Below are 22,073 nucleotides of genomic sequence, written 5' to 3' on the forward strand. Positions count from 1 at the left end.
CCGAAACAAAAATGTGCTAAATATGCAATGGCATGTTTCTAGGTTACCAGTCCCAGCTGTTTAAAGTAATACTATCATCCCAGATTTCCTGTGTGCTTTTATCGTTGTTGGATAGTGTCATTAAGGTGGGGCTTAGCGACTGTTGAACCTCCTCTAATGGACACTAAGCCCCGTCTAGGTGAAACTGTCCAATGATAAACTAAAACGGGATTGTGCAGCATCTAAGCTCTTGGATGGTGTGAAAAACTGCACATAGAGTAAGGGGGGGTGACAGTAACACTTTAAGGTGGAACCCTAGAAACCCTTCTGAGGATGCATACACTTTAGACATTGTAAAAATGACGTCCATTTTTATTGGGCGGCGTCATTTAACAGCAATAACGGCCATTACTACCACAACCTATGGATGGGAGTGGAACTATTTTTGGAACAAGGCAGCCATGTTCGAATAACCCCTTTAATATAAGAAACCACAGAGATTCACCTTAGAGTAGATCTCCTGGATCCCTATTGAAACAGTGAGTCAAGTAGTGGATTTTCGACTACCTTAGACTCTAAAAGACAATACACCCCAAGCCCACTGACATATAGTATATAAGCACACCCTAACCTCTCTCTAGCTTGACATGGCTGATCAGAGGGAAAAATAAGTTTTATTAAGCTATAAATGACAGGAAGAGAATAGTTTTGAGAATGTCATATTAGATATACCTTGGTCAATTTGGGGGCTTATACGAGCTAGTTGGTGAAACATCTTTGGATTCCAATGTGTAGCCTAACCTCTCTGCTCCAGAATGTCTTTACAGTAATAGCCTACAGACAGATGGCTTCTTGTGTCCGCTAACATCTACTGTAATGTGAGTCAAATGGGTGCAACTGCAGCTAAAGAGTAGCAAAAAAGATAAACTATTCAATGGGTCACCACTATCAGAATCGGTCTTCCAGGTGGCCATGAACCTGCAATAGCTGGTATACCTGGGCATGAAAACTGGCGCCGGACAGTCACTATTCCTAGTGTGGAGAGACACCCAGCATCAAAGGACCACAGTGTCCATCTAAGTCTGGATTTAAACAGATGTCATATAGCCCTGCACATCACATCAACGCCTTAAAGTAAAGACTTCTTCATAGCAGAAACAGCAAGTGCTGAACGCGGCAGGAGCAGCAACGTCAAAGCATTGCGAGTCAGATGCACTTAACAGAAGGTAGATAGGGCTACTTCACAGACTCCCTATGGGCCACACTGCCTGGGACAGATCCGGGGAACAGCCCTGCTTAAAAGGAAGCTAGAATGTCAGGTCTATTTTACATACGAAGTATAGGTTCTATCAAACGCTGCACTACAAAAACACCCCCGCTGAACAGATACGCCTGCAGCTACTATTTCCTTTACAAGTCGCATCCAAAGCAGTAAGCGCAGGAAAGTTTCCATTAGTGAATCCCTAATAAAGGAGCTAACTTGGTGGAAAGGGAAGAAAATGACACACAGAACATACGTGTTTATAAAGGAGCAGAAGCTCGCCCAGCCCCTGGAGCCACCTCCGTCTCTTTTCTCTAAACATTATCCTGGCATGTTTCATTACACCATAAATGGACACTGTGATTCCAGCCTCCCAGGCACAGAAGGCATAAAAAGTACATCTACAAAGGAGGAAATGTCTTTTCCTTACCCCTGATGTAAGGTCAACCATCATTTGCCCTAAAAGCAGTTAAGCAACACAGGAAGAACCCCTCCATTCATGGTACATCACAATGGTCTACAAGCTTCAATGATGCCTATCAAACTATTAGAGTAGAAAGGCATATGAAGGTCACACTGTAACATCCTTCATCTTTTGTCTCAAAGCTTTTTAACTACAAATATATACTTAAAATATGTAAGTTTAATAACTTTTGGAAGTTTTTTGTCCACTAGGTTTCATTAAAAATCCCAGGAATTATTTTTCTATCCATCTGTGCTTAGGGTGCAGTTGGAAAGAAAATTTCTATGCTTACCTTCCTAAATCCCCCCTCCGCTGCTGCTTTCACAGTGTCTGTCCCTACCTCTGTGTGTCGGCACAAATAACTGTATCTAATACATAGTAAAAAGTGAAGCTAAGCTAAGTTATGATTGGCTCCTATGCGGACTATATATGTTACTGTGGTTAGAACAAACCCTGTGTGTAGCTGGATCCTGTGGTTACGGGCTACAATTTGCGCCTCTTCTGATAAGTCAGTATAAGGCGGAGCAGTACCAGACAAATACAAATTACACAGGGTTGGGGGTTTGCCTGTCTGTGACATAAGGCATATAGGAGCGGTATATGCTTTAAACAACACTTATATCACAACTATTATGAATTCTTGGCCCTTTCAAAAGCACCAGAGCAATAAAAAAAATGGGTGAATAATTACATAAAGCCCATGTGATCTGTGTTCCATGTAGGGAGCTAAATGGATCTAAACTAAAGGAAGTACGTTCTCTGGAAATAAGATATCACATCAGAAAATGATAATGAACATATAGTAAGCTCTTACGATTGGTGCACACTGCAGTTGTAGAAAACAAAGTCCACACTTGCAAACTTCTTTCCGGTTTCTTTGGACTTCAGGTAAAGTTTAACCACTCTCTTGTCACCTGCAAGAAATATAAAAATACAAGTTACACTGGCAGTATCCTATAGACCAAATCAACCTGTCCCATCCCACTTAACACAGAATATGAGGGAAGGTTATATGATATAGAGCAGGACTCTCAGAGACAGTCATAATGCTGTATACCTGGTCCACACAGGCTGACTTATAACCTGCTGTGTACACACACTGATACAGGGAACATAGAAACATAGAATATTATGTTAGAATAGATAGATATATGTTTGTTCCAGGCAGGTGTACTTTCAGTTTCGGAAGATTTAACAACCACATCTGCTGGAAGTTTGTTCCAAGCATCTACTACTCTTTCAGTAGACTAATATTTTCTCCTGTTATTTCTGATCTTTCCCCCAACTAACCTCAGATTGTGTCCCCTTGTTCTTGCGTTCAGTTTATTAATAAAGATATTTCACTTCTGAATCTTATTCAGGACTTGCTGTGTGTGCAGAGGTAGGCAGGACTCTCAGCATGTCTCCTAGGAGTCCTGCCAGCATTTACTTAAGTTTTTTCCTCGGAACGTTCACCTCACATCGTATTAACCTAAATATTGTAGAGCTCAGCTTCATATCCAGATGTCAGATCAGAAAAAAATACCTCAATAAATCCTTTTTTTTTTTTTTTTTTTTTTTTAGTTTGAGGAATATTTGAATACAAAAGACAACAGTCAGGTGACTCAGATAAACCTCTATGTTAATTGGCTTTAACTGGTTGCAAAACTACAACTCCCAGCATATCCTCCCAGTCCCTGGCTGTCCTAGCATAAAAGCAGTTGTAGAGGTTTGCTTCAGGAAGGTAAATGAGAGGACAGACAATGCAATAAGAAAATAGCCTGTTGGTAAGAAGAAGACAAATGGTACCATACGCTGACATTCTAAGTGATATTTTCCCCGATGTGTTTACCCCATTGCAACCTGTGTGTTATTTACCTGGAGCTCCACTGCACAAGAAACTGTAGTGCAACGGTTAAACTGGAGACTTAGTGGAAGGATTGGAAATTGGGTTGGGGGGGTGAATACATATTAAAAAACAGAGGAGGCTTCTGTTCTCCAACAAAAGCCAGCTCTTTAAGGCAGAATGAAGGGAAAAGCCATAAGAGCTGAGTAGGCGTTTTCAACCAGACTAGGGGCTTTTGTTTGTGCTATTTATGAAGTTGGAATTAAGGCCGTGAAAACATTGCTCCCTCCAGTCCCTGAGCTAAGAGGCTCTGACGCCCGTGGTTGCTCATGCTGGGTCTTATGACCCCTCTCTGACAGGCGGGCTACATGCTGCAATTTCTACAAACACCTACTCACAGCAAGGCTGCCCCCCGCCCATGAGTACTGGGCATGAACGCAGCAGAGGGACGATGGACGCAAAGCTTGAAAATTTTAATTCCGTTTCATTCCATGTTGAGGAACTAGAAATCAATTTTCCTAACTTATCCCGAGTTACCTAATTCTCTACACACTCCCAAAGCTGCATTTAAAATTACCATTATCAGTCTGGTTCTGTGATCCCGAATTGTGTTGCATTGGGTTCTACCAGTAAATGCATGCTAGATGGACTTACTGTGAATCTTCTTGTAGGAAAGCCTCACAAAAATCCCATCTACACAGCAGAAACTGACCTGTGGCACCTTTATAAAAATAAGCAGCACATCCAAAATACCCAAATAAACATGTTTCCCACAAATGCAATACAGCAGACTGATATGTACACACAGAAGGCCATAGAGAAGACGCAAGATTGAGGGTAAGCAGGACATTGAAGACTCTATTTCCATGGTCATTGTGTCCAATGAGTTAAAACCCCAGTGACAGGATGTTTATACATAGCAGCTTCACATAAACAGTGTATGTGACAACCCAACAGGATATAAAGTTTTTTTACTCTACAGGTCCATGAAGCTCACCCTGGCCTCGTGTGATAGGGATGACGTCCTTGGCTGTGGGAGATGTGCAGTAAATCTTCTCTCCCTCTATGTGCCCTTCCATCTCTGTGAAATCCTCGAAGGAGCAGTTCACCCCAGCAGAGAGGTCAGGGACATTCCAGGCCTGGAGAACCATCTGCAAAAACAAAGCAATAAAACAACGACAAATATATCAAATCGATAGATATGAGATAGATAGATATTAGATAGATAGATAGACAGACAGACATGAGGTCCAGAAGTTCATACAACTAACCGGAACTTCAGACATGGTGACAGATATGTTCTTGGGATGCACGGTCAGTTGGACACATTGGCGCTGGTCAGTTGTGAATCGGTGAAGCTCATCGGCACGCTCACACTTGTCTTTTCGAGAACATCTGGAATGTATAAACCGTATTTATATACAGAACATGTATTAAAGTAATGCAGAACAGCAGAGAGACTGTCATCTGGTGGATAGCAACATAAAAAAAAACAAAAAAAACTGAGGGGGTTAAAATCGCCATCTTTTCTTACTGAGTGGCTGCACATCAACTTCTTGGTTCTCTGGACAAGGACTTAAAAAGTGAGAAGGCTCAGGCTAAGGTGAGAATCTTTTCCATCAAACAACATGTGCTCGGCGGGAGTCATGACAGCTGAGAGCGCAGTGCAGAGGACAGCGCCAGAATTCTTGTTGCAGACTGACAGCTCTCCTGTCCCGGGCAACCAGCGGCTGCAACGTCCGCTCTCTGCCAGACTGGACACATGAAGTGCGGCTTGTTGGAGAGACTGGCAGCTCAATGCATTGGGGAATTATAAGTCCACTAGCTGCCAAACCTGTCCAGCTGTCACTCAGAGTTAGGGAAGGATGACGTTTAACTGTTCACTGGCTGACAACCCCCAACTGAATCCTAATGGTTATGGCAAAGCGGTTAATACATCAATCACCTATGTTCTATTCACTAATACAGTTCAGGAATAAAGCTTCTCTTAACCCCATGGTGTCCACACAGAGCACAGAGTAACGCTAATAAAGGACTGTTGCATGCTCCAATCACATTTAGAGTTTCATCTTAAATTCTGCCACCTGACCACCACGTGCCAACTATAGGATATCCTGTGGATACGACATAAATATCTAAGAGTGGAATACTCCTTTAATGACAGCATCCTCTCTAACCCGATGCTTTATCCTATACGCACGGCATACAGTGCTGGTCTTGATGCATGCTGTAACAGGCCATCCACCTCTGTAGCAGCTGGACATGAGCGGATTGCCTGACGCTGAGAGCAATATATTAGGTAGTTGCAGAACTGTTCATTACATACTGATTAATCTTTATCTATATAACCTCCACTCCAAGGAGTTCATCCCCTTCTATGTAGGTCTATAGCTCAGCCTCGCCATCCTGATACATCGCGGCCAGTAATCCCAGCAAGGGATTACAACTCCCTCTTCCCTGTAATGCTCTGTGTGTCATGTGTACTTGGCACGGTCGATGGGAAAACAAAACTCGTCACCAGACTCTTAACCTGAGCGTGTATTGACATTGTGTCAATGGACACTGCGTTCATAGCATAGCGAAATCCCGCTGGATAAAGGGTCAGTGATACAAACAACTGACGGAGAGATCCACAGAATACAAAATCAGAAGGCAGGCCAAGGGTTTCCAAACAGGATAACAGAAATCATGGGGTGAACTACAACTCCCAGCAAGCTCTGTTGGCAAAGGAACTGTAGTTGTGTTACAATAGGAACCATTGTCTGTTTACTAGAAATAATGAAACAAACATTAGACTTAATGCTTATGTAAATCTTGTTTGCTATATAGTTAGATAACATCCATTGCTAGCTGTTATCAGCCATTTTAGGCTAGGAAGACGCTAACTAGGCTAGCAGCAGGAAGTGCGGAACTCTCCCCCTTCTCAGTGATCACTACTTTATATCACAAAGCGCTATGACCGGTCATCTTTACATCCTATATGGCAGTGCTTCTCAATTCCAGTCCTCAGGCCTCACCAACAGGTCATGTTTTGAGGATATCCCATACAAAGGACACCTGTGCTAATACCTGATGCACTGAGTATAATTATATCACCTGTGAAATACTAAGGAAATCCTCAAAACATGACCTGTTGGTGAGGCCTGAGGACTGGAATTGAGAAGCACTGCTATATGGGACTGATATCCGCCACTCCTTTTATTGTGCTGTTGCATCATCCGAAGATGTAGATTTTCGATGTATTGCATCTTCGGGGTATATTTACACAGTCCAGAAGCTGTGGGGTTCTTTTGCAGTTTTAATACAGTCAAAGCATGCAGTTTCTGCATTGTGAGAATGTCCCCTTAGGGCACAAATGTAACCACTAGCCACTGTGGCTAGCACTGCATGTGGTTCTGACTTATTTCATAATGGAACCTGGACTTACAGCAGTTTAAGGGGGAATTCACAGTAGTTTTACCAAAACCAGAACAAACACAGAGAACCCCACCACCAGTACCGCTATGTACCCCTAATTCCTGTCAGAGGTGGTATCCCTGTAAGGCTGGGACCAGAAATTGCCACGTCACCAAGATAGATTAATTACAACAATCGGGTCATGGACACTTGCATTGCAAGTACATTCAGTTACATCAGCCCCAACAGTGCGATCACTACACAGTCACACGGAAGTTGGTCGTGTTGTGGCTAAAATCACTGTGTTGATAGAGCTATCTATTGTATTAATGGCTGAAAAGTTGTAAATGATCACTAGAGTAATAGATCTGGATAAAGATGACCCCCAGCATTGTACTGTATATTTCATAGGAGAGAACTGATGCCAGGTCCCTTTAAGTCTTTCATTTCCCCTTGTGACAACGGTATTTCCTATGCGCCATTTTATACAGCTCAGGAATGTCCTACAGCAGCAATCTGTATTTATGAAAGATGCCAGCGCTGCCCTTCCTGCACCTGGCCTAAATTACCATGCCTCGCTCTGCCAGAGTCTCCAGAGTGCGAGCCCAGCCTGTGGCTGCTCAGGGGGGAATAGACTTGAGCTATTTAAAGCAGAAGACTGAGAGGGGCTGTCATCAGGCAGCAGGGTACAGAGGCTTCTCTAGTCCCCCAGGATCTCCCCAGCAAGAAGAAGTCAGACTTACGTATTGTGGAGCACACACCAGCCGCAGTGGGGGTCCCGGGAGCCCAGGCAGGTGTCACAGCTCTGGTACTGCTCACAACTCTCAACTGGCACACGGGTGACCTGGAACAGAAGATGGGGAAAAATCATATAAATCAACAGCATAAAATACAAACTCAATCAATGTACATAAAACTAACACAGGATAATGAAAAACAAACTTTAATAAATTCCTATGGCAAGGCAGCCAGTATGGCTGCTATTAGAGCCCATGCTAATCCTATTAATAAGACTGGATGAGACAGATGAAAATCCTAGAATGAGCTTCAACAGCACATAATATGGCCACCACCCAGATTCTACAGTCTCCTGAATGGCAAATGTCTATAGAAGCAAGGATTTACTCCTTACCTAATACTTCTGTAACCCAAATGGATAGAGTGCTCACCCAACTTTCCCAGTGTCCTGAACAGAATGTTCCAACCTCTGCAAGAATTCAGCTGCATAACCGTCCTAATACAGCTACATACCTAGGCAGAGAGGGTTGCTCTAGCGGAAACTGAGCCTACATCCCAGTGCTGTAAGGCAGAAGTCATCTGTATGAGCCCTGGACTGGCACAACTGGCACTCATTATTCTGGTTGGGTATTACAGGGAGGGGGCATTGTTGTGATGTGAGTGATCAGAAAATCAATTGTAGACACTGGAGGAAATTGGCCGCTCTGCCAGTGCTGCCTAGAATTAGATGGCGCCACACGGTGGGAACAAATGATAAACAATTTATGAATATTGTAGAGATTATGAATGTGCTATTGTTTTATGGGCTTTTGCATACGAGATAATTTCCATCTATCTGGATTTTTTTTGCTTTGTAATTCATTATTCTTTCTGCTGGTCAGGCAACAATTAGCACAACAGATTTACATAACAAAAGGCATCATACAAAAACAGCAATACAAGAGATCAACGACAGCAATATCCAGCACTAAAATATTCTAGTAGCTCCTGAATCATTTCCATAAACCAGAATATGTAACTTTGCCACTATGCAGGCTTAAAGGGACACTCCACCTTAATGTCACATAGAAAGTGTAGGTATATCAGTTGTATTACTGTGACCCGGTAGATTTGCTGTTAAAGCATCACTGTCGTTTACATTTTTTTGCAGAAAAAGGCGATCATGAAAAAGCAGTTTGAAGCTCTCCCCCCTGTCTTCATGGTTCTCTTATGGAGAGGGGAGGGGTTGAGGGAGATGAGGCACCAAAACAGGACAACAAAGTTAATTTACAGCTACATCACCGGGCTATCTCCTCTGAAGTCAGCACTGACCTCTCTGACCTCTGAATACTGGCTTTCACACAGGTCCTGCTGTGTAATCCTTTGTTCTCTGCTCTCTGATGGCGACTAGTCTCCCTCCTCCCTCCTGCCCCTCCCCTCTCCATAGTTTACACCAGGCTCGACTGATGTAAAAAGGTCGAGATTTCCTGATGAGAGATTTCACTAGCCAAGACGGGACAGCGATTTGCTGAGCAGCCTGTCAATGAAGAAGAGACCAAGCAGGAAACACTGGCGAAAGGCTGCGGGACACTAGAGATGAGCGAACCGGGTTTAGGTTCGAGTCCATCCGAACCCGAACGTTCGGTATTTGATTAGCAGGGGCTGCTGAACTTGGATAAAGCTGTAAGGTTGTCTGGAAAACATGGATACAGCCAAATGACTATATCTATGTTTTCTACATAACCTTAGGGCTTTATACAACTTCAGCAGCCACCGCTAATCAAATGCCGAAAGTTCGGGTTCAGATGGACTCGAACCCGAATCCGGTTCGCTCATCTCTAATATTTACACATCAACCATACACAGCCAATCATTGTCGTTATTATTCGGCATGACAAATCGAAGGGGCTTGGGCTGAACGAACAATCCTTGCATCTTTGGTGCAGCCTGGGAAACAGACAGTACAGGGCCTGAAGATACAGCCGTCAGCCAGAGGATGGGAGACCTGGATGCTGGATCACAAGCACTGCGGAAGTATATACACTGCTGCTTTTGATCTTTAAACTGACAGTCCAGATATATATACATCTGTGCTATCAGTTTGCTTTTATCATTCTCAGCCACACATAATGTAATACAGGACAATTTTACACTTTTACACGCGCCGATTATCAGTTGCATGGGCGCTTCTACCAACACTCCTGGCTAAATATCAGTCCGTTTAAAAGGCCCTTAAAGCGACTCTGTACCCACAATTTGTCCCCCCCCCCCCTCCCCCCAAACCGCTTGTACCTTCGGAAAGCTTCTTTTAATCCAAGAGCTGTCCTGGGTCCATTTGGCAGGTGATGTAGTTAATGTCCTAAAAAACTACTTTTAAACTTGCAGCCCTGTGCCAAACGTCCGTGGCTTAGAGTAATCTGTGCCCTAACCTTGCACCAATCCTCCGTCCCTCTTCCCCACCCTCTTCATCATTAGGAAAGCTACTGGTAGGATATTTCCTATTCCTCTGCAGTGAACACTGCACAGGTGCCCGATCCAGCCCATGTGCCGTGCTCACTCAGCTGATGAATAGTAGAAAATCTGCCTGGAGGATTTCTAATGATGAGGAGGGCGGGGAGGAGGGACAGAGAGGTGGTGCAAGCCTAATGCATAGTCACTCTAAGCCCTGGCCGTTGGGCACAGGGCTGCAAGTTTAAAAGTTTTTTTAGGACAATAACTGCATCACCTGCCGAACGGCCCCCAGGACAGATTTTGGATTAAAAACAGCTATCCGAAGGTACAAGTGTTTTTTTTGTTGTTTTTTTTTTTTGTTTGTTTTTTTTGGGGGGGGGGGGGGAGATTGTGAGTACAGAGTCGCTTTAAATCAATACTACATCCAGATGTAAGAAACGTATCTTATCAGAGAAAGATGCTTCCTTCTCATTTTATAAGGCTACTTTCCTGATTCACCCTCACTCCTAAAAGTCATATCTTGCTTCACTCTCCCTCTGAAAAATAGCTTAAGGGTACAAACCCACACACCGTATACGCAACAAATACGCAACAAATACGCAGCAAATACGCAGCAAATACGCAGCAAATACGCAGCAGTTTGATGGTGAAGATCTAATGCTGAGTTCAGTTATTTAGATCTAATCTGCTGTATTTTTGTTGCGTATTTGTTGCGTTTTTGCTGCGTATTCGCTGCGTATCGCAGCAGTAAATACGCTGTGTATACGGTGTGTGGGTTTATACCCTAAATCTGTCTTGAGAGGCAAGATGGACTATCCAGCTTATATGTTCATTAAGGCTATGTTCCACACAGTAGTTTTGCTCAGTATTTTAATAGTTGTGTTTTGTTTTTTTTTTTAAACCAAAACCAGAAAGGCTACGTTCACACACTGTTGACATTTAGTGGATGTCTGCCATTTAATGGCAAATAACAGCCATTATTTTAAAGCAACAGCCATTTTGTTTGTTTGGAAATAATGGCTGTTATTTGCCGTTAAATTACGGCCATCCCCTAAATTTCAACAGTATGTGAACATAGTCTTTGTGTTTTCAACCCACTCCCGAGTCTGGTTGAAAAATACTGACCAAAAAAAAAAAAAAAAAAATACTGTGGACTGAGGACATAGGGGCTGAAGAAACTCAGACAGAGAGGTAAAAAGACAAAGACTGCAAAGAGACTACAGGGGCTTAGGGTACTATTACACGGAACGATAATCGGCCCGATTCGGCCGATTATCGATCCGTGTAATAAATGCAACGATCAGCCGATGACAACTATCATCGGCTGATCGTTGATATAGGTTAGACCCTATTTTCGTCGGGCGCCGACCGCGCACCGCTGCGTGTAATAGCGGTGCGTGGGCGGCGACTAACGATATACATTACCCATCCACGTTCCAGGGCTGCTCCTGCCGTCCGCTTCTCCCGGGGTCCCGCGCGCTCTCTAGCTTCACAGAGGCCTGTCAGCTGATAGGCCGCTCAGCCAATCACAGGCCGCGGCGGTCCCGTCCTGTGATTGGCTGAGCGGCCTACCAGCTGACAGACCGCTGTGAAGCTAGAGCGCGCACGGGACCCCGGGAGAAGCGGACGGCAGGAGCAGCCCTGGAATGTGGATGGGTAATGTATGCCAGTTTAGCAAGGGCTGCAGGGACATCGGTAACGATGTCCTTGCAGCTCTTGTTAAGCGATTATCGGGCTGTGTAATAGGCCCAGTAAACGATCTAGCAGATCGCTGCTCGTTTACAGGTATTATCTGGCCCTGCTCGGCCCGTGTAATACCACCCTTACAGTGAGTATCTGATCTTAGGGTCCTATTACACCAAAAGATGTCTGACAGATTATCTCACAGATTTTTTCAGCCAAAGACAGGAATGGATTTGAAAGAGTAGAAATCTCAGTTTTATCTTTACGACATGTTCTCTGTTTATAGTCTGTTCCTGACTTTGGCTGAAAAAAATCTGTCAGATAATCTGTCAGACATCTTTTGGTGTAATAGGACCCTAACCCTAGGAATTGATTCACAGCATGGTCTGCTCAGCACAGCTCTATAATGTCCCCCATGCCGCTTCAGCTTCTGTGTGTGTGCTATATAGATATAAGGGAGCAGGATCCCCTCTTCTGTGTGTTTAGTGTATAGAAGCAATCACGGAGGTTACGCTTCACCCACTTGCTTAGGGACAACTGCTAAATGGATAGTTTAAAAAGTAGATTTACGTCTGTGTAACAATGCTTTCCAAAACCATGCTCCCATTTTCTCAACAATCCTCACACGGTATTGACTGTCAGCAGCTGTGGAAGGCTCTCTCATCGGAATCCTCATCTTAAGGGCCCTATTACACAGAGCGATAATCAGCCACATCGGTAGATCCTAAAGGTGCAGAAGCCAGGAGGTGCGCTGTGATGCAGTAAAGAATCTGTCATTTTTTTATTGTTAATAGCCATGCGGATTTGCAAGCTGTTTACCTGCAAAATTGTACACCCATAGGATCTTTTCATTAACAACCACATGACTGTACAAGTGAATAGCCGATATAACCTTATGGCTATTAACAAACATAGAAAACCATGCTGAACAGCGAGTCCGCCCAGCTTTCAGCTGCATCTAGGCCATCTGGCTGCTGCATTGCGAGACGCTACCCTAAAGGTTCGGTGTACAACTGCTCACAGATCATAATCCAATCATAATAAAATAGCGGCTTTATAGCCGATCACATGACAAACAAGCTATAATGTAATTGGACAAAAAAAACTGCATGACTACAAGAGTAACTACAAGTGTAATTTGCAAAGATCTCCAAAATGAGAGACAACGGGTGCTCCTTAAAATGTTATCTAGGCCATTGTGTCTCCTTATGGGTTAACGTAAACTATCAGACAAACAATTCTCCCAACCTGAAGCTGCAAATAGGTCTCATTCAGGAGCCTGAAGAACAAGAGAAAGAAGATACTTAGCCCAAACATTGCTAAGATCACAGATACGCGCCCCTCTCAATGCCGTGATCAGGAACGCTCCCTGATTACATTTGCATGGAGACTAGGAGATTTCAGAAGAGATGCAATGTCTTAGGTGTCTCGCCTGTACATTTGCTTTTCAGAACCAGGCGCATTAATTCCTGAGGGTGACATTTACGGTAGATTTTGTGTAAAGACCAAAGCTTCCAAAAGTTCATTTTTTTTAAGGGGGGGTTCTCTTTTGCCCTCATCCACTCTGATCAGCAACTCACAAACCTACACAGCATATAGATGCTATCCAATACAAGTTATTGCAGCACCGATAAACTGTATAGAGGTTGCCCAGTTCATTGACACATGCATCTGCCATTTCAGAAGCACTTCTAAAATTTTTAAAGAAATTAAAGGAGTTATCCAGTTTTACAAAAACACGGCCTCCTTTCCCCTTATCTTGTCTCCAGTTCAGGAGTGGTTTGCAATTAAGCTCCATTTACTTCAATGGACTTGAGTTTGAAACCCCACCCAATCTGGAGACAAGAGAGGGGGAAAAGTGGCCATGTTTTTGTAGCACTGCATAACCCTTTTAAATCCTTGAATGGATTAGAGCTGGGGGCGCTGTTGCATAGAGATCTATGATAAATCTCAATAGTGAAAGAAGGTACTACAATTTAGATAATACACTATATTGAACATTATTTGAAGGCCGCTTCCAACAAAGTTATAAGCAGTAAGGTATATAAGTTAATAAAGCAATTTTCATAAGTGGTGATGTGTCTCTTTGGCTTGTACCTGCAATATTAAACTACTTGCACTTTCAGCAGGACCCATTGCCACTATAGAGCTGTTACAACCACAATAAGTGTCCCTCTCCTCCCACCCCGCACCTGTGCTTCTAAAACTACAACTCCCAGCATGCCCTGATATGAGTATTTTACAACATGTAGGTTGTAAACCCACAGGTTATTGATATATGTAAGTATCTGTAATGTACTCTAAGCATTCCACATTGTGCAGCTCCAGGACAGAGCAGTGGTGGGCTGATTCATGAGTAATACTCCACTCCCATCTGTGGGTTGCTGCTTCACCTCTTAAAGACAGAGCCAATTTTAGTTTTTGCATTTTTGTTTTTTCCTCCTTGTGTTAAAAAGGCCCTAGCACTTGCATTTTTTCACCTAGAAACCCACATGAGCCCTTATTTTTTGTGTCACTAATTGTACTTTGCAATGGCAGACTTAATTTTTACATAAAATATGCTGCAAAACAAGAAATTATACGCCGTTTGTCCTATGGAAAAACTGACATGTTATACATGTTCCTCAAGTCGGTACGATTAAAACGATATGCGGGTCTTTGCGCTTACGCCGTTTACCATGCAAGATCAGGAATGTGATAAATTAAGTAGTTAAATAGTTCGTGCGATTACGCACGCGACGATACCAAACATGTTTATTTATTTATAAAATGGGAAAAGGGGGGTGATTCAGACTTTTATTAGGGGAGGGTTTTTATTAATGAAAATACTTTTTTTTTTAAACTTGTACAGTCCCCCTGGGGGACTTCTAATAAAACTACACTGATCTCCCATAGAGATCAGTGTAGCTGTATTATACAGCACCAATCCATGAGATTGGTGCTCTATTGCTTTGGTCTGCTGCAGACCATTGCAATAGAATGCGGAGTCGGAATCCCGCCACTAGACACCAGGGATGGGCTGCAAATAACACTGTTAGATGCAGCTGTCAAGTTTGACAACTGCATCTAACAGTGTTAATTAGCGGGAACGGCGATCGGCCGCTCCTGCTAATAGCCACGGTCCCGGGCTGCACATAGCAGCGCGGCCCTCCTCTGAACACCTCTTGCGGACATATGCCGTACGGGTATGGCATATGTCCTTAAGAGGTTAAAGTAACTGTGTACCCTCAATCTGTCCCTCCAAACCACTTGCACCTTTGGATAGCTGCTTTTAATCAAAGATCTGTCCTGGGGTCTGTTCAGCATGTGATGCAGATATTGTTCTAAAAAACAACTTTTAAACTTGCAGCCCCGTGCCAAACGACCGTTGCTTGGAGTATCTGTGCCCTAACTTTGTACCACCCCTCCGTCCCTCTTCCCCACCCTCTTCATCATTAGGAATGCCACTGGAACATTTTCTTCTGTCACATTGTACAGGTGCCTTAACGATCCAGCCCATGTGCCATGCTGACACAGGTGATTAATAGTAAAAAATCTGCCTTGAGCAGTCCTAATTATGAGGAGGGCGGGGAGGAGGGACAGAGAGGTTGTGCCAGACTAAGGCATACACAATCTAGGCCACAGCCGTTTGGCACAGGGCTGCAAGTTTAAAAGTTGTTTATAACTACATCACCTGCCGAATGGACCCCAGGATAGATCTTGGATTAAAAGCAGCTATCCAAAAGGTACAAGCGGTTTGGGGGGTACAGATTGTGGGTACAGAGTCTCTGTGGATGAACTGCAGTACCAGACAAAACTCAAAGCAAAAAAAAAAAAAAAAAAAAAGAATACTGTTGTTTCTGTGTACAAAGACAACTTTTTTTTTCTTGGAAAGCCCCTTTAAGTCTTCAAGTCACAAAACAAAACAAAAAACTAAACTCTAGGAATTTGCAACAAAACAGAAAGCCCAATTAAAAAAAAAAAAATCCATGATGACATCTGAATCTGCTCACACAAACCACAGACTAGTATCATAAAACAACCAGACAAGCAAAAGCAGAACAGAAAGAAAAAAAAACCTCAACCACCTAAACAATAACCATTTACACAGCTCCTTCCGATTTCAAGAAACGCTACATTAAATCTAGAATGTATCAGTGTGTTCTGTGATAGAGGAACACTCCCTCCAGCTCTATCAATAAACCAAGGGAACATAGTAACCAAATGCTGCTTTTTCCTTTTCCTTCTTTTGTAGTTTTTTTTTTCTTTTGAGGCTCTGTTTCTTTCCCTAACTCCTAAGGAACAAAAAAGGTTGAGTAGCAGATGCTTTCCTATGATACAGCCCCAGTCATCGGTACTTAGGAAATGTATTAATATTTGCCTGCCGGCTGCTAGGTAATTACATTCCTCATGGACCGGTTTGTTAATTTAGCGGGTTCCTCTTAAATAGGTAGCTCTAGGCATGCTTTTTGGAATTAAAATATTGGCGCAAACCCACCAAAGGGGGTCTTCTTAGACTCCCCAAACGCAAGGTTTATCACTTAGCCTGAATGCAGCCCTCTACATGAGAATTACAACTTGAATATTGTAAAAGTGGAAGATACAATAAGATACAACACAGCTGACATGACCCTATCTACTCATACAACGCTCCTGTGCATGTCAGGGCATTAGCGGAACATGGAGTCCTACCCAGAGGAAAATGAAATATGATGTCATTAATAGCGGGGCATTAGAAGGACAATTTAACAGAGCATGAGGCTTACAAGAATAGAACACACAGCTGGAAGCTCAACCTTACTAGATAAAGCAAATTCAATGCATCATTGGTCCACAAAAGTAGGCTAGATAATCTATCATGTGAAGGACATACCCCCCCGCCACCACCTGGTCTGGGATTGTATCACCTGAGCCTCTACTTTCCAATGTACTAGCCGAACAAGAAGATGGAGTTGGTGATTTGGATACGACGAGTGTTAAGTGGAGATTATAAGGCAAGCGATCAATAACCTGGGTGACATCGTCGGAAGCAAGTGATATATTTAACGCCATTTAGAAGTCATCTGGTGGGGGGACGGATTACACCAAGGAATGTACAAGAAGGATATTGTGTGAAGCAATGGCCTACTTACTATATAAAATGCAGGAGTTGTGAAGAATATGGCCTACATCTCAAGTTTTTTGGGGAATTTATAGGATCTTAAACAGGGCATAAAACAATAGTGCGGTGGATTAAGGAATGTGCAGATGTGGTTCAGCTCTGGTACCTGATTAGACCCAAAGCCCCACAGGAAGAAAGAAGGTGGATGGGGGAAGCTGGAAAAGTTTTTCTACCAGGAATTTAAAGATACACAACCTTTCAAGGTCTTCTCTATACCGATGTGTAAGATGGCCTACCATAACTTAAGATCTGTAAGGCAATGGTCCCTGCTCAGAACATTCTTCAAGATTATCCTTGGGCATTATCTATCCCTACAAACCTGGACCTCAGTTAGAATTTTGCAATGGGGTATTTAGCAGTGACCTACTAGGTATACTCCTCCTACTATGTCACTTTCCATGCACTAAAGCAAGGGGACCACCATAACTACCCCAAGATCTTTAGGCTGAGGTGGTGGTCACTTCAGAGGTTCAGTATTAAGATAGTTATGGCTATTGAGCTTAATTTTTTGGCAAAGATATCTGCAAAGCTTAGGAAGAAGCAAGTCTTTTAGTTATCACAAAGCAACCATAACATACCCACGACTGAGAAAACAGGGAAAAAAATGTAGAAAATCTTCAGTAGTTTGGTCCAGATCAAAAACATTTAAGATATGAGAGGCATCTGAACAATGCAAGACTACCACAATGAGCAGGTTTGCTGTTGGGACCATTCCAAGCGCATCCCTGTCTTAATCCGCCAGATTTGGTCCCCTTCCAAGCAGCTCTCGGAGGGAGATAAGGAATTTTAGAGGAGTTTATTTCCGAGATTAAGATCGATGCAAGTAGCTGCCGGCTTTCTTCAAGTTTAAGGGAGAAATGCATTGTAAAATACTGTGAGGATTCAGATGCACCATTAGGAAGAGATATCAAAGTCACTCTGCAATCATTCTATTTGGCACAGTGCTGACTCATCTACTGAAAGCTGATGCTCTCAAAGCAAAAAGTGCTGGTTAGTGCTGGGGTCCAGAGTTCAAATACAACCAGAGCACCATCTGTATAGTACCATCTCTCTCAGAAGACAGACATCAGCCTGACAAGACAACTGGTCAAACTTAAGATGGCTTTTAAGCATTCAGCTGGTAATTATCTTCTTGAACTCTGTAACCATAAACTGGCATCTTAAGGCCCTATTCCACCAACAGGTGGATTTGAAATCTCAGGCTTTCCTTTATGACCTGTTCTCTGTTTAGGGTCCTATTCCACGGGCCGAGGAGGGCCCGATCAACGATGTAAACGAGCGGCGATCTGCTAGATCGCCGCTTGTTTACTGGGCCTATTCTACAGCCCGATGATCGTTGAGCTAGGGCTGCAAGGACATCGTTACCGATGTCCTTGCAGCATCATACATTACCTGCAGGGCTTCTTCTCCGCGCTGTCTTCACCCCCGGGTCCCGCGCGCTCTATCTTCCGAATGGCCAGTCAGCTGACAGGCCACACTCAGCCAATCACAGGCCGCGGCGGTCCCGGCCTGTGATTGGCTGAGCGCTCCGGCAGCTGACCGGCCATTCGGAAGATAGAGCGGGCGGGACGCGGGGATGAAGACAGCGCGGAGAAGAAACCCTGCAGGTAATGTATGATTCTGCGCTTCTGAAATCGTCGGTCGCCCGCCGCGCGCCGCTATTCAACCGTAGCGATGCGCGGTGGGGGAACGATTATTTTAGGTCTGGCCCTAAATGAACGATCAGCCGATGACACGATCATCGGCTGATCGGTCTATTTCACCAAGCGATAATCGGCCGAATCGGGCCAATTCTGCCGATTATCGTTACTGTGGAATAGGGCCCTTATAGTCTGTTCCTGGGTTTGGCTTCAAATCTTTGGCAGATAATCTGTCGTCAAATCTGTTGGTGGAATAGGGCCTTTATGGACTGAGAATAGGCGGCTGCTAGGCACCTCTATTGCCGCTTATCTCACCTAGCACAAACGGATCAGTTAGTCTGAAGTCCAATCTGTCCGAATTACATTCACTCAGATTTCAATCTTTCAACCACAATGCAAAAAAAACGCCAATGCTGTCATAACAGTAGATGTGATATAAAGCAAGTTTGCAATTTACATTCATTGTTATTTTTTTTAGTTATCATGGAGAACACGGCACTTCCTGTTTCCTGACTCCCTCTCTCTCCAAAAAAAACATTAAAGTGTCAGAAAACAGGAAGTCCTGTGTATCCGAGGCAATCTGAGCGCTCACAGAGAGAAGGCAGTCATGTGACTGATTGACACATTGAGCTGTGACTCTCTGTACTGGCCGGAATTCATGTGTTTTTTTAAACCAACACAAGTCTAAAAATCTGTCTTCAGGAGACTGGACCTGGATTTCTGGTAAGTACAGCTTGGTTTTACAGCATAACAACGAAAAAATTATGAATTTATAATGCAAACTTGCTTTATATCACATCTACTGTTGATTCAGGTTTTGAAAGTTATAACGACAGGGACACTTTAAAGAAGGAGGGGGGGGGCATCATCTTAAAAGGCTTTTTTCAAGGTCATGAAATTTGGGATCATTATGCAGAGTGATTTCTTAAAAGGTTCACTGGAAAGGAACACAAATAGCCCCTTAGTGGGTTGCTGTGGTGATGACATCACTCATTAACCCCTAGATGACCCAGGGCGTATAGTTACGCCATGGAAGTCTGTCCCCAGACGACTTAGGGCGTAACTGTACGCCCTGGGTGTTTCTCCCGCTATGAAGCGTGCTCCGGAACGGAGCGCGCTTCATAGGAGGTGGGGGCCGGCTGCAGTGAGCAGCCGGGACCTCACCGGTAATGACACGCTGCAGCGATCGTGCTGCCGTGTGTCATTAACTCCTTAAACGCCGCGGCGTTTAAGTGTAAGTGACCCGATCGGTAAAACGGACCACCGGAGGTATCTCACCTGCCTACGTGCGGTCCGATCGCCGATCTGCTACACTGAGCCTGCACAGGCAGGCTCAATGAGCAGATCGCCGATAACACTGATCAATGCTATGTCTATGGCATAGCATTGGTCAGTGTAAAAATCAAACTAATGTATGTACAAGTCCCCCAAAGGGACTTCAAATGTGTAAAAAAAAAAAAAAAAGTTAAAAACACTAACACACTACCCCAAAACCCCTCCCCCAATAAAAGTTGAAATCACCCCCCTTTCCCATTATATAAATAAAACATATAAAAATAAATAAACAAATAAACATAATATACCGTAGCGTGCGTAATTGTCCGATCTATTAAAATATAACAAGCGTCATTGCGAACGGTAAATGGCGTACACGGAAAGAGGGAAAAAAGTGCGCGGATTACCGATTTTATGTTACATTATATAGAAATTTTTTTTATAAAAAGTGATCAAAACGTCTGATCTTCACAAATATGGTATTAATAAAAACTAGAGATCATGGCGGAAAAAATTACACCCCATACAGCCTCATAGGTGAAAAATAAAACCGTTATAAGCGTCACAATAGTCCCATTTTATTTATAATTAATTGCCAAAAAAAAGGATTTCATTTAAAAAAAATATATATAACATTAGAGAATCTGTGTAAACCTGCATATGGTTGTGTTCGGGCTGACCTATAGAATAATAGTATCATGTCGCTGTTACCATATAGTGCATTACGTAGACACAGGAACCCCCCAAACGTTACCATATTGCATTCTTTTTTGCGATTTCACCAATTTATATCTTCATAAATAATATATTTGGAATTCCATAATACATGTAATGGTAAAATGAATGACGCCATTACACAGTACAACTATTCCTGTAACAAATAAGCCCTTACATGGCCTTGTAGATAAAAAAAAACTGAAAGTGCTAGAGCTCTTAGAAGGGGAGGAGGGAAAAAACGGAAACACTAAGATTAAAATGTGCGCGGTCCACTGGGTCATTTTGGGCCTGGTCCTCAAAGGGTTAATACAGAAGACAACAAGGGTCTAACTGCATTAAAAACTTTTTTTATTCAATTATTTGCCAAGAAATTGATATTCACAGGAATTTGGAAACAAGCACTGGGGATTTGTAGAAATTCTTTGAAGTGATTATCACCCCCCTCCCCATAGGAACATTATCTGGTCATTGTTAATGTAAATTTTTCAGGGTGGATGTAGGAGGGTTTTATTTGCTAGGAGATGGTTTTCTACTCTCTATGGCGTTAATGGCGTTTTACAGCAAATTAAAACTACAAACGAAAGGGGATAATTATGCAAAAGTGTCTTCTCAAAAGCAATATGTATGTGTAATAAATGCATATTAAACAGAAAACAATTACAAACTCATTTAAAGAGATGGCGGAGAGAAATGTAATTTATTATATAGCATAAAACAAACAGACATTGCAAACCAGCCCGGCAAAAGCTATTCTAAAAAAATATTGAAACAAGATAATGCCAGAAATTATGCAATTTATTATTATTAAAGGGAAAACTGTCATGTTGAAAAATGCTGACTTAACTGTTACACGGTAGGAGGAGCTGGTCAGATTAAGATGTAGTTAAATGGGAAAAGTACCTTCTCTTTTATTCATCTGGAGCTAAATAGTCATGTGAGTGGTCCTTCTCAGTGAGTGAAGCCAATGAATAACATACTTTTTACCATTAATGTAACTGGTGCTGCATGGTTTTGCTGATTGTTTTGTAGTTCCCCCCACACACACACTTACACTACCCAACCTGCCCGTCTCCCACACATACAACCCCACCTGACCTCTCCCCCCCTACACACACACACACTACCCCACCTGATCCCCCACACACACAACTCACCTGACCCCCCCCACACACACACACTACCCCACCTAACCCCCCGCCCCACACACACACTACCCCACCTGACCCCCTCACACACCCACTACCCCACCTGACCCCCTCACACACACACACACTAGCCCACCTGACCCCCCCGCCCCCCCCACACACACTACCGCACCTGACCCCCCCCACACACACTACCCCACCTGACCCCCCCCACACACACTACCCCACCTGACCCCCCACACACACACTTCCCCACCTGAGCCCCCACACACACACACACACACTACCCCATCTGACACACACACACTGCCCCACCTGACCCCCCCCCCCCAGTGGTACTAATGTGGGCACAGCTCACATTATGCTACTACACGTTACATG

General features: G+C 43.4%; 1 protein-coding gene across 4 annotated transcripts in view; it reads right to left on the reverse strand.

The window, feature by feature from the left end:
• Window positions 1–22,073, reverse strand: part of PLXNA1 (plexin A1) — a 246,264-nt gene that overhangs the window by 88,762 nt on the left and 135,429 nt on the right. For all 4 annotated transcript variants that reach the window (XM_069966727.1, XM_069966730.1, XM_069966728.1 and 1 more), the window contains exons 5-8: window positions 7,668–7,768; window positions 4,800–4,923; window positions 4,526–4,679; window positions 2,518–2,617 (exon numbers count right to left, since the gene is read on the reverse strand). In XM_069966727.1, coding sequence (XP_069822828.1) covers window positions 2,518–2,617; window positions 4,526–4,679; window positions 4,800–4,923; window positions 7,668–7,768 — 479 coding nt within the window. The remainder of the gene's footprint in view (window positions 1–2,517; window positions 2,618–4,525; window positions 4,680–4,799; window positions 4,924–7,667; window positions 7,769–22,073) is intronic.

The sequence above is a fragment of the Dendropsophus ebraccatus genome, chromosome 4 (genome assembly GCF_027789765.1).
Source record: "Dendropsophus ebraccatus isolate aDenEbr1 chromosome 4, aDenEbr1.pat, whole genome shotgun sequence".
NCBI classification, from domain to species: Eukaryota; Metazoa; Chordata; class Amphibia; order Anura; family Hylidae; genus Dendropsophus; species Dendropsophus ebraccatus.